Below are 13787 nucleotides of genomic sequence, written 5' to 3' on the forward strand. Positions count from 1 at the left end.
ATACTGGGTACCGGTACCGAATTTCCCAAACCGAAGGATCCAAGTACAAATTCGGTACCGACTTTTGGCGTTCCTAGTACCGGTTCGCTACCGATTTTTACCTTCATATACCGGTACCGTAACCGGTATTTTCGGTATCAGTTGCCACCGAGCTCATCCCTACTCCTTAAACTAAAAAAAGAAATCATTAAAAGTTGAAAAAAATCAACAAGAAAAAGTTGTACGGTACCGTTGTTGTTTGTATGGCACCCGTGATCAGGGATGAGCAAATGGTACCGTGTAGCAGTACCGAATTTCCCGAGCTAAAAGATTTTCAAACTCAATCCGATACCGACTTTTGGCGTTTGCTGTATCAGGCTGGTGCCGATTTTTACCTTCATGCACCGATAATGAACCGGACTGTACCTGTATTTTCGATACCAGTATTGGTTGGCACCAAGCTTATTCAACTGAGAAAGTAAAGAAAATAATAGTAATTATTATTATATTAATATATTATTATAATATAATAAAAGTACTGTTCATTTCATTTGTATTATTAATATATAGTAAAATATATAGTAATAATATATAGTAGTTACTTAGGTAAACATAAAGGGTAAGTTGCACTTTACGCCTTTTAAGTTTGAGCCAAATTGCAGGTGTTGCTCTTTAACTAACGAAATTACACTGAATATCATTTATGTTGCCATTTCTAATCAAGCGGTGTTCTTTTGCCGTAACCCAGTTAGTTTTTTTTCTGTTAATTCTTTAACACATGCAGTCACATAAGGGCATAATGGTTATTTATATAATATCAAATTGCAACATAAACATGCATTATGAGTTGTACAATGTGCAGATTTGGGAGTTCTTTTGTTTTATTGGGCTAGGTGTGAGGTGAGTACCTATTGCATTCGTTGCAATGCGCGGGTCCTAAATCGAGTTAGTTATTATTTTCAACGTTTAACGTTTATGGCTAATTTCTTCGAATTAATACGTCGCAACGGGCGTGCGTGGTTCAACGATTTTACGTCAGTTTTTTGTTCGGTGATATTTTTTTTACTTTTTACTTTTTTATTTTTACGAGTTCTTCTAATGTTGGTGGTTGTTGTCAGTGGTGTGGCATTAGTGCTGCTTAGGGGTGCAAACGAGCTGAGCTACTCGCGAGCTACTCGAGCTCGGCTCGAAAAAAAGCTCGAACGAGCCGAGCTTAAACGAGCTCGAGCCCGAGCCTAAAAACAAGCTTGTTTAGTAAACGAGCCCGAGCCCGAGCTTCGGTTATCAAGCTCGAGCTGGCTCGCGAGCCTAATCGAGCTTTCTATTTATATATTTTTTTATTAATATATTAGACATATATTTATATAATAATAATTACCATTTATATAAATATAAAAAATAACTAAATTATATGTATAATAATAATAATTATAATTAATATAAATTAATTAAAAAATACTAAACGAGTCGAGCCCGAGCCGAGCCCGAGCTTGAAAAATTACCTTCGAGCCGAGCTCGAGCTTCAGAAATTAAGCTCGAATCGAGCCGAGCTCGAGCTCGAGCTCGAGCCTGGTCGAGCTCGGGCTCGGCTCGGCTCGTTTGCACCCCTAGTGCTGCTTGTCACGATTTTTAGAACGTATTTAACCTATTAAGTTATTACTAATAATTTGTTTCAGGTTTACCACTATACCCTTTTGGTTGACATTATGCTATTTTATGACTTTTTACACTTTGTAGGAAAAATGAACTTTGTAACCAACTCCCACCTTATATTATATATAGATTACGATGAACCTGTCAAACAGGAAAAAATAGACGCGGGTTCATCGTGACGCGCGAGTCCTAGATCAACTTAGTTATTTTATTCTATGTTTTACGTTTCGTTTTAATTTCTTCGCATTAACACGCCGCAACTTTAGTATCGTTTGTCGCTGGCAGTAGTGTGGCATTAGTGCTCGCCCCCGCCGCAACGCGGGGGGTCCTTAATACTAGTTTTCATTTAATAACTAACAAAAATTATAGCAAATTGGATTTTAATAATCGCAACTTTCTCAATTTGGCCAATAATAATCCCAACTCGGTTATTTGCCGATAATAATCCGAACTGGTCTACTTTTGGCCGATAATAGCCTGCCGTTAAAAATGGCTTAATGGAGATAAGTTTTTTTCGAATCACAAACCGATGTTTTAGGGATTTTGATCAGAACGAGGATACGAGTCGATTTATGTAAAAGTTACCACGAAACGGTGCTCCAAACGGCTTGATTTTTGTTAATTGGAAGTTTAAACACCCGAATTGAAGCACCGTTTTCGTCATTTGGGGCAGTCTTTCGAGGTAAATTTTACATCAATCAACTCGTATCCTCGTTCTAATCAAAAGCCGTAAAACATCGGTTTGTAATTCGGAAAAAAAAACTTAACTCCGTTAATCTATTTTTAACGCAGAATATTATCGGACAAAGGTGGACCACTTCGGATTATCATCGGCAAAAACTGAGTTAGGATTATTATTATTATCGGCCAAATTGAGAAAGTTTGGATTATTTAAATCAAATTTGCCAAAAACTAAATATAAGTGAAAATGATGCCCTTATAGGAATGGCACGTGTTAAGAGTTAACAGAAAAAATTATCTGGATTAGGATAAAAGGACACAGTCTCATGAGAAATAGTAACATTAACAACATTCAATATAATTGTGTTAGTTAAAGGACAACGCCTGCAATTTAACTCAAACTTAAAGGACGTAAAATGCAATTTATTCACATAAAATCACCACACCATGAAAGTATTTTAACACAAAAGACTAAATATATAAACTTCTTTATTTTATAAAACAACAGTTTATTCTTGGCACAACGGAAATGGAGTAACAACTTACATAATACTTCAATATATTCTTTTATGTTTACACAAATTTGACATACTTTTTAATTCTTCAAAGTTTAGCCCTCTTCAATTCCAACTTTGCAATTGTTCCTATATGAACTTCATCGGGTCCATCTGCGATTCTGAGAGTCCTCGCTGTAGCCCAAAGATGAGCCAAAACCGTGTCTCCCGACACCCCAGCTGCACCGTGCACTTGAATTGCTGTTTCGAGCACCTTCATCGCCATGTTTGGAGCCGCCACCTGTCCCGTCCCATATCATACAAATATGAATCATATTGAAGTAAAATCCTGCGGGTCAAGTTTGATGGGAGGAATAATAAAGCTTACCTTCGCCATTGCAAGGGCCCCACGAGCTTTCTTGTTTCCAAACCGATCAAGTTGGTCTGCAGCTTCAAATACTAATAGTCTCGTTTTCTCTAATTCTATTCTACACTGCATTGAAATAATTTCGACTTGTAAATGAACCGAAACAGACCAAAAAAAAAAAAAAACTAGAGTGAAATGCTATTTTCTCTAAGGTTTGGCCAGTTTTGCGACTTTCGTCCAAAGGTTTGTTTTTCTGCATTTGGATCCAATAGGTTTGACAGCTTGCCATTTTCATCCGGCTCGTTAACTCCATCCATTAAGTCGGGGGTATTTGAATTTGTCTTTTTACCTACTTTATTTTGTTTTGAGTAAATTGCCATTTTAGTCCCTGAGGTTTGGTACAAATTGCCATTTTAGTCCAAATAGTTTTTTTTTTCTCCTCTGGGTCTCTGACTTTTCTATTTTCTTGCCATTTTGATCACATTGCCTAACTCGGTCTAAAAATCTGGTTATAACCAGGGGTATTTTTGGCATAACTGTTGTGTAATGATAACCAGGGTTAGCTTACAACATAATTTATAAACCTCATAATAATTTAATACCAAAGATACCCCTGAGTATAACCTGGTTTTTAGACTAAGTTAGGCAGTGTGATCAAAATGGCAAGAAAAAGGAAAAGTCAGGGACCTAGAGGAGAAAAAAAACTAATTGGACTAAAATGGCAATTTGGCCAAAAACTCAGGGACTAAAATCGCAATTTACTCTTTTGTTTTTAGTACTTGTACATTATGCTAAATGCTTGTAGTCTTGTACATTAAGTGAAAAAGATCAAATTGCCCTTTAAGTTATTAAAAAAGACAAAAATACCCCCTGACTTAACGGAGAAAAATGGATGGAGTTAACGAGCCGGATGAAAATGGCAAGATTTCAAACCTTTTGGATCCAGATGCGGAGAAACAAACCTTTGGACGAAAGTCGCAAAACTCGCAAGACTATTTATGTATTTACCTTCGCTAAATCAGAAACAAAGGAACCATGCTGAGCTATTAATTTCCCAAACGTTCTTCGTTGAAGAGACCTTTGAACCATTAACTGCATCCCGCGTTCTGCCGCACCGATTAATCGCATGCAGTGATGCAACCTCCCCGGACCCAACCTACCCTGCAAATATAAACCGGGTTTCCTTGATCAACACGTTTAACAATATGTTCAAAGGGTAATTTGGTAATTACCTGTGCAATCTCAAAACCTCGACCCTCCCCCAAGAGTATATTCTTAGCGGGAACACGAACATTTTCGAATGAAACCTCTGCATGCCCATGAGGTGCGTCGTCAAACCCAAATACGGTAAGCGGTCTTATTATTTTAACACCGGGAGTATTGATATCTACAAGAATCATGGATTGCTGCTTATGAATTGGTGCTTTGAAGTCCGTTTTTCCCTGCATTATCATGTGGTCAAATAAAGTCAACTCACAAGTCACAATACTATGTTTGACCTCAGAAAGTCAAATCTCGTCTCTTTTAACGGAGAACTAACTAACTAACCATAAGTATAAGGAGTTTGCATCTGGGATCCATTGCTCCACTCGTCCACCATTTCTTTCCGTTTATAACATACGTATCACCTTCTCTGTTTACGTTATTCAATTTCGTTAGAGTAAGTTACGTTTTTGGTCCCTGTGGTTATATCACTTTTACTATATTAGCCTAAAATAAGAATTTTTAACATATCTGCCCCCATGGTCACTATAACTAACCATTTTGGCCCCTAAGTCTAACCATTTTAGCCCCCATGGTCTCTATAACTAACCATTTTGGCCCCCATGATCTCTAGACATAGGGGCCAAAATGGTTAGTTATAGAGACCATAGGGGCAGATATGTTAAAAACTCTTATTTTGGGCTAATATAGTAAAAGTGATATAACCACAGGGGCCAAAAACGTAATTTACTCTTTGTTATATTATAACTTTGACAAGATTTTCATGATATTATAATTTCAATATCTCTTTGTTGCTTGATAGAATACCTTCTTATAGAACACTCTATATTCGTTGCGTCAGAAGACGCAACTTGAGGTTCGGTCATTGCAAATCCGGACCGAATCGTTCCACTTAGCAATGGAATAAGCCATTCTTGAAGTTGTTCTTTGTTGCCATACCGCAATAATACCTAAAAAAACAATATACATCGATTTTTCGATTATCCTCGCATCATGGAAATGCGATCCAGCAATTCAAAAAATTATAAATTAAGTTGCTCTAAATTAAGTTTTCCCTTCGCCTCATGAGGCGCACGCCTCGACATGAACTGAGACGTAAGCCCGAGGCGGAATTAAAAAATAAATATAAAAATTATATATCTTATAAAAATAATAATACTAACTAATTTCATCATCAAATTCATCAAAAACACACATAAAAAAGACATAAATTGCTTGAAACTGACACAAAAAGTCAAAAACATAAAAAAAAATATCAAAAACCCCTGAGGCGCGGCATTTTTAGCGCCTCAGCCCCTCTGAGGCGCACATACAATATAAACCCCCTGAGGCCCCTCAGAATCGTTTTTTGGGCGTTTCGCCTCGAGGCGCATGCCGCAACCGTTTTTTAAAACCATGATTTTGGGCATAAATAAAGACATGATATGACTATGTAATCGTCAAAAACGTTCACTTGTTTACAAGGTTTTAAACCTTTTACCTCCATATTTCCAGTATCAGGCGCCCCGCAGTTGAACACCTGTGGGGCCCACACAGAGCGACCCATAATCTCACAAAGGTATCCATATTCAAGATTCGAGAGACCCGCACCCAACTGGTTCGGAAATCCAGTTCCAATGGCGTCATCACCTCTCCCGTCGAAAAGAATTTCTCTTGCCCTTGCGGCACTATCAAGCTACACGCGAAGTCGTAATAAAACAATAACTAATGAATATCAAGTATGCCCTAATCAAACTGTAAGTATATACTTAGTGAGGCTCGAGAGCTACTCGTGATCGGCTCGGTTAAAAGCTCGAACGAGCCGAGCCTTAACGAGCCCGAGCCCGAACACGAGCCTGAAATAGAGCTCGTTTTATTATCGAGCCCGAGCTCGAGCCTGAATTACAAAGCTTGTTTAGGCTCGCGAGCCTAAACGAGCCCATACAAAATTTTAATTTTTTATATATAATATATTAATAATGATGATAACATTGATGAGCCGAGCTAGAGCCGAGCTTTGGCTCGGTTAAGCAATGTTGAAGTGAGCTCGAGCCGAGCTTTTAGCTCGTTTAAGGTTGTTCTCAAAATAGTTCAAGCCGAGTCGAGCCGAGCTCGAGCTTTGGGTTTTACTCACGAGCCGAGCTCGAGCTCAAAGAAGTAGGCTCGAACCGAGCCGAGCTCGAGCTCGAGCTTCACAAAAACCTACCGAGTCGAGCTCGAGCCTGGTCGAGCTCGGGCTCGGCCCGGCTCGTTTACACCCCTAATACTTACAGGTATAAAAAGATTCCACAGGCCTTCTTTCTTTGCGATCTCTTTCAATTTTTCCTCTTGCGGATGAACCGTCCAACGCATGGACGATTGAGCGAGCTTACTGAACTCTTGCTCCATTGGATAAACACGTTCCTCGATAAATTTAATCAGTTTGTCTCTTAAATCCTTAACTTTTTTATTCGGAACAAATCGCCCTCCGCTTTCCAGCCCTTCATCTTTTCCTTTTGTAACTGATTTTTAAAATAATGTCCGTTAGGGTGTGCGTAACTCCCTCGCGTATTTAAATAAAATAAAAAAAATATAGTTACCAGATGGAGGATTTTTCGACAGAACAGTTTCCCGTTGTATATAAGACCACGCAATTTGTATAAGATCATTGGCTTTTTCCCCTGCATCTTGAGCGCGCTTTCCACCCGATGCATTACCCTAAAAAAACGTAAAAAAAAATTATGAACGTTTTTAAAGTCATTTTGAGTATATAAACACAGGGGAAGGTTCATTGGGGAACACTAAAAAAGTGGGGAACAGCGGGGAACCGACTCAAACGAACTCCGATTGGATTCATTCCAGTGGCGTTGGAACCGGCTCGTCGAAACCCAACTAAGATCTCTTAACTCTAAACCCTAAATCCTAACTTGTAAACTCTAAACCCTAAAGCTAAAAAATAAGGCTAAAATCTAAGCTAAACCGTAAAATCTAAACTATAAACCCTAAAGGCTAAACCTAAAGCTAAACCCAAAAGCTAAACCCTATACCCGAAAGCTAAACCCTAAACCCTAAAGCTAAACCCTAAAGCTAAACCCTAAAGCTAAACCCTAAATCTAAACCCTAAAAGCCAAACCCTAATATATTTAGGGTTTAGGGATTATGATTTAGGTTTTAGGGTTAAAAGATCCTAGTTAGGGTTCGACGAGACGGTTCCAACGCCGCTGGAATGAGTCCAATCGGAGTTCGTTTGAGTCGGTTCCCCACTGTTCCCCACTTTTTTAGTGTTCCCCAATGAACCTCACACTACAAACACAAATATAATTCCATCGTACCATGATATATCTACTGTGGACACCAGCTAAGATTGATGCACCACGAAAAAGTGAAAATGCGATATAAAACTTCCAACCGGCAACAGGCCATTGTTTTCCCTAAAATAAAATAAAATAAAATAAAAAATAACGTTAGATATTGTTAAGGTTAATAATCCATTATGCGTATTAAACAAAATAATTAACGTCATCTGCGATGATCTTACGGCAGCAGAGCAGTAGTCTGCAAGATATTCTTCTAAAGAAGGAACCCCTTCCGAAATGTCGAGTTCAAAACCGTTGTTATGTTTCACTTTACCCTGTGAAAAATCTGCAATATACAACTGGCAGAAAGAAAACAAAATAAAAGGCTTATTTCGACTTTAGAAATGTGCGTTTAGGGGGGGGGGGGGGGGGATAGTGCACGGTCCTCCCAACCGCCGGAGTGATCCCACTCCGGGAGCCGCTACCCGACCAAGCTAGCTCCGCGGTGAATTCCCCTTGCCGAGTTCTTACCCTGGGCGACATATGCCACTCCCAAGACTCGAACCCGGTACCTCTGCGTCTAGTATCATAAACAAAAGGTAGTTTACCATAGAACTGTATGCAATATCACACATCTGGTTTCCGAGAGTCGATAACTCCCAATCGAGAATACCAATTACTCTATCCTGTATTTTACAATTTTTTACATATTATTAATATGTTAACAAATATATAAACGAACTTGCGTAGTTGCGTACGAAAGAAGATTAAAATACAAACCTCAATAGGATGAAAAACCAAATTATCCATCCGAAAATCACCGTGGACAAGACCTGCCGTGCTTCCGGAAGAATCTTCAGACGGAATATTTTCACGTAACCAATCGATCAACGTTAACATTTTAGGGTTCCTTTCGGATTTTCCTTCACCGGTAGAAGCAATGTATTGTTTCGCCCACCTTTCAACCTGATGTATTTCATAATATTTTCATCAAAAAAAAAAAAAAAAAAAATACTGTGTGATGCCGTTAAAAAGGTCAAAGGTCAACACTTCATGATTTAAAGTCAGCATACCTGTCGTTTACAGTAGTTGTTCCGTCGCCCGAAGCTTCCCAGACCAATAGCGTCCACGTCAGCAGAATGAAGAGACGCTAACGCATTGGCGGTTGCGTGGTATAAAGCCCTCCGCCTATCCGGTGCCACACCCTATCGTAAAACCAACAGATAAATATATAATTACGTATAAGTGTATAACACAGACTTATAGATTTGAAAATAAACCAGACACCAGGGTTCATAGTTCATACAGGTAACATAGGGTCGAGAAATATCCGCCCCTCCAAAAACTCCATAACGTAGAACGGAGTTCCGATCACACTCGAATCCGTACATAAACAAAACACTTTCGGGACAGGAACAAGCGTATGAGTACCTAATGCATGAAGCACCTGTCACATTAAAAAACATTAATAAAACTTTGTAACATTAAACGCGCAAACATGAAAATATCATAAACAAACATAATACGATCACCTGAAATTCTCGTTCGACCGCATGTGCGGATTGAAGAAGCTTCCCAGGGGGCTTCTTTCTCATAACATATCTTTTCACTAGATGACCTGACTCTACTTCTAGAAGATATGTCGGGTTCGATTGGCCATGCCCAAACTGATCAAAATTTCAAATTTAATCAATTCTTGATAAGAATTTAACAATATTAATTAGGAATATTGGATTTTAATAATCTCAACTATTTGTCGTTGGCCGTCAACAGTCCCAACTTCAAAAATGACCACTGGCAGTCCCAACTATTGACGTATTGGCCACCAATGGACCCTGACTAACAGAACCCTAACATCGTTAGTCTTCGGTCACCTGAAAACCGTTTTTGTCCAGAAAAAGGTTTCTAAAGGTCCGATCTAAGGTTACAAAGAGGTTTGGGACGAAAATGTTGAGTTTTCCGGCCAAAAAGTTGAGTTTTCCGGCGAAAAAGGAGTTTTCCGGCGACTTTAATAATAGGAATTTTTACTAGAAAAAGGTTCCCAAAGGTCCATAATAAGGTTACAAAGAGGTTCAAGACGAAAATGTTGAGTTTTCCGGCCAAAAAACGTTTTTCCGGCGACCGAAGACTAACGGAGTTAGGAATTTGTTAGTCAAGGTCTATTGGAGGCCAATATGTTAAAAGTTAGGACTGCCAGTGGTTATTTTTAAAGTTGGGACTGTTGGCGGCCAACGGCGAATAGTTGGGATTATTAAAATCCAATATTCCTATTAATTAATAATTATGTAACATAACCCTCTATGCAAATCTATACATATACATATACATCATATACATATACATATACAAAAGTTTATCAAAGATAAATATCAATAACTACAAATTTATGATCAACTGTTACAAACCCTACACCTACTAATTGGATCAATTCTACTCGAAATACCCAATTTTTTTTCAATAAAATTTGAATCAAATCACTTGAAAACTGAATTGAAGTAAAAGATCATGTGGGTTTCTGAGATTTTGACCTGAGAAACGGAAAATCTGGAGGAAGAAACAGGGAAACCTTCGACATGTGAAGAACAGTAACGAAACAGAGCATCGTTGTCTAATTGATGTGCTGAATTCACTTCACCCACAAGCTCACCAGTACGCTGAGCCATTGGTCCGATGAAAAAAAACCCAAATTTGGTCTGATAATAACAAGAACAACAGCGATTGTGCTTTGGGAATAACGAAGGGGATTGGGTTGAAATGCTGCGTATATGCTTACGTGCGTTGGTTAAAGTTTTGTCCTTTTAGATTAGAAGAAAAGGGCACATGATGTTACGGATTAGACAGTAATTCGATCTCAACTAAATTAGGTGCCAAAAAGTCCTATAGTAGTACACTCTTGTCTCCAAAGAGATTTTGACTTAGTAAATTAACATAGGTTTAAGTTGTAACGGTGGCGGGGCGTCTCACCAGGTAGTGGCCGAGTTTTTGTGAGTAGATCCGGGTAGGGCGGGTACACAAGTGCAACCTACTTGGGTAGTTGGTGCGAACATGTTTATGGGGTTGGTGAATTCGGAGGAGGATGGAGTTGGGTCTGCGAGCACGGTCGTAACCTATTTGGGTTGAAGTGGGTTGTTTTGGATTAAATAAAGTGGTAGAATTCTATTGGCTGGTGGACTGGGTTGAATTGGGTTCCTATGTGGTCAGGTGGATGATGTTGTAGGTAGAACTGTGTATACAAAACCAATAACCAACTGCTTTACGCAATATGAGCCGCATGCTCGGTATGTTTTTCGGATTAGGAAACTAGGAAACGATCAAATGTTGAATGAATAGCATGAGTCGGTTTATCTATATCATATCAACTTCGCTACGGATCTAATAATGTTAAAAGATTGTGAAACGCATACGGATGATTAAACCTATGATGTTCAAACAAATAATAGAGTGTGGTTGCTCTTTATTGTTTCTACGAATGATTAGTGTTGTTTTTTTTTTTTGTTAAAATTTAGGTTAATGATCTCTATTTTGATGTATGGATGTATGGTTCTTGTATTGATCAGTAATGTTTCTATAAGACTAGTGGGTATGGGGAGGCTCATTCCCATGAGGATGTGCCGCCATGTAGACGCTACATCACTATCCCATGGAGGATGGGCCTCCTCCATTTTTGAGGGGGTGGAGGATTGGGCTACCCCACATATTTTTTTATTGTTTAATTTATTTATTTGTTTAACTTTTATTGTTTAATGTTTAATTTTTATTTTTTAACTTTATAAAAACAATTCAAAATTTAAATAAAAATAAGACATAAAAGAAGATAATAAAATCCATTACATAACCTAAAAAAAAATACACTACCTAAAATTTATAAAAAAGACAACATTTAAAAATTTAAAAAAATTACACTACTCGTCTTCGTCACCGTCCCCGACGTTTACGTTGTTCTATATATGTTCTACCAAATCCTGTTGAAGGTTTGCATGCGTGAAGTCGTTGGTTAGCGAGAAGGAGTTTAAATCCTATTGTGTCGGATCTACCGGGACAGTATTTCCAATAGATGCATTCTCATCATACTCACAAATCGCCCAACCTTCGTCTTCAATAATCATGTTATGGAGCAAAAGGCAAGCGTACATGCAAAGGCGCAACCTCTTCGGTGTGAACGCACGCGCCGGTTGTTCAAGGATGGCCCATTTTTTTTGTAAAACACCAAAAGCACGTTCGATGTCTTTTCTTGCAGCTTCTTGACGCTTGGCGAATTTTTTCCTTTTTTCGTTCTCGGGATATGGAATAGTCTTGACCATTGTAGACCAAGACGGATATATCCCGTCAGCAAGATAATACCCACGTCTATACTCAACCCCCAGAAACTGTAAAACGGGTGTCCGGACCGGTTCCATTAACGACATCGGTAAAGATCGCCGATTGGTATAACACGTTGAGGTCGTTGAGTGAACCAGGGAGACCAAAGAAAGAATGCCAGATCCAAAAATCTTGTGAGGCCACGGCTTCAAGTATCAAGGTTGGATGGCTGTGATCACCTCGCGTATATTGGCCTCGCCACGCATTCGGGCAGTTATGTCACGCCCAATACATACAATCAATACTACCGAGCATTCCAGGAAACCCGTGCCGTGCTTCATGAGCTTGGTACAACTGTTGAACATCATACGCGTTTGGTTTATGTAGGTCCCTCGGAGGTTGAGGTTAAACCTTATCCTTGTTATGTTTAACACTCTAGCAAGTGCGGAATCCAAGCTAGAATGCAAACCGATAGTTTAGATGAAAGCACAAGTTACAAAGAGAAAGAGTAGACACGCAATATATCAAAGTTTTCTCTTGTATTTCAGTGGACACGGTTACAGCCCTTGACCAAACTGAAATGCTCTCTACAAGACTTGGTTCACTCACAATGCTCTCACAAATGTCTCTAAGTGTCTGACTATGAACTGAACCATAACATGGTATATATATACCCATAACAGATAACATGCTCGAAGGATCAGAAATTCTGGTCGAAGGATCATCTATCGACCATAATCTCTCCGAAGGATCCATACATACCTCGAAGGATGATGTATCCTTCGAGGTCCATATGTATCCATCGAAGGTTTGTCTTTCGAGGTCATCGAAGGATACAAACCATCCTTCGATGACATCCTTCGAAGCATACAATCTTACAAACATAGTGTTGACTGTTTGGCCAAGTCAAACCAGGAGGATGGTTGACTTGGTCAAACCTACATTCAAACACTTAAACAAACCAACACAAGACGTAAACAAGACTAACAAAAGACATCGTTTATAACATTACAAAATACAGACAAAGTACAGACACAAGTGCACCAACAAACTCCCCCTTGGCTGTAGCTTTGTCTCGATCTTCGTGTCTTTAAGTCTCGGACGTCCTTTCAACTGTCAAATGATGTGATGACCATGCACTTCCCGCATTAACCAGGAGATTAAAGCAGTACAAGGCCATCTTCTGAAACTTCATTGCTTGATCCCGATCCCGAACCAAGTAGTTTATCTCATGATCCTTCAGAACAATAATATCCGATCTGGACATGTTAGTAATCCACATCGGATCTATTATTCTAAAGTTCTCCTGACTATCTCTGAATAGGATCACGGCTTCTCCAGAATCCGCATCGTAGACCCAGCAACGAAAGTTTCCTAGAAAGTCAGTCTTCATCTTCAGCAAAGGTATCTTCTTCATCACTTTTGGAGGATCATACACCAAACGATAGCGAGCAGTGTTTGTTTCTGGATCAAGTGTAAATCTGATCTGCTCGTATCTAGGAAACTGTGGCTTGTATAGAGGATCCCTCCAGCCCCTTCTTCTTTCCAACCTGATTTTCTTAGCAAACAGATCCACCATCTTTTCTTCGTCTCGATTGATAACATCTAGTTGAGCTAACACTGCAACATCATAGTACGGAAGTGAAAGAATACTGAGAAGAGTTCTGAAATACTGAAGACCATTTTCTCGTTTCACGACCATGCAGTGAAGTTCCTTAACAAACATCCAACTAATAATGCGACCCCGAGCCCGATTCTTTTCCAGACTCATATAATTAACCTGATCCAACTGAGCGAGCGGAGGAGGATTCCTAGCAAGGAAATCCGCTCGCCATT

At 39.1% G+C, this 13787-nt stretch overlaps 1 protein-coding gene across 2 annotated transcripts; it reads right to left on the reverse strand.

Annotated features, from left to right (window-relative positions):
- Positions 1 to 2785: 2785 nt before the first annotated feature.
- On the reverse strand, positions 2786 to 10500 carry LOC110923282 (probable acyl-CoA dehydrogenase IBR3). Of its 2 annotated transcripts, XM_022167424.2 has the most exons (17): positions 10181 to 10500; positions 9185 to 9319; positions 8959 to 9099; positions 8726 to 8857; positions 8433 to 8618; positions 8261 to 8338; positions 7895 to 8011; positions 7689 to 7787; positions 6957 to 7074; positions 6649 to 6878; positions 5879 to 6073; positions 5206 to 5348; positions 4723 to 4807; positions 4407 to 4616; positions 4183 to 4335; positions 3196 to 3300; positions 2786 to 3108 (listed from the first exon to the last, which is right to left on the reverse strand). In XM_022167424.2, exons 1-17 carry the CDS (start codon positions 10313 to 10315, stop codon positions 2917 to 2919), a joined length of 2454 nt encoding a protein of 817 aa, XP_022023116.1. In that variant the 5' UTR covers positions 10316 to 10500; the 3' UTR covers positions 2786 to 2916. The 2 variants fall into 2 exon arrangements, with proteins under 2 accessions (XP_022023116.1, XP_022023117.1); XM_022167425.2 differs by lacking the exons at positions 7895 to 8011; positions 8261 to 8338 and having other exon boundaries at positions 10181 to 10467.
- Between the last annotated feature and the right edge of the window lie 3287 nt (positions 10501 to 13787).

Source organism: Helianthus annuus, chromosome 17, assembly GCF_002127325.2.
Source record: "Helianthus annuus cultivar XRQ/B chromosome 17, HanXRQr2.0-SUNRISE, whole genome shotgun sequence".
Classification (NCBI taxonomy): Eukaryota; Viridiplantae; Streptophyta; class Magnoliopsida; order Asterales; family Asteraceae; genus Helianthus; species Helianthus annuus.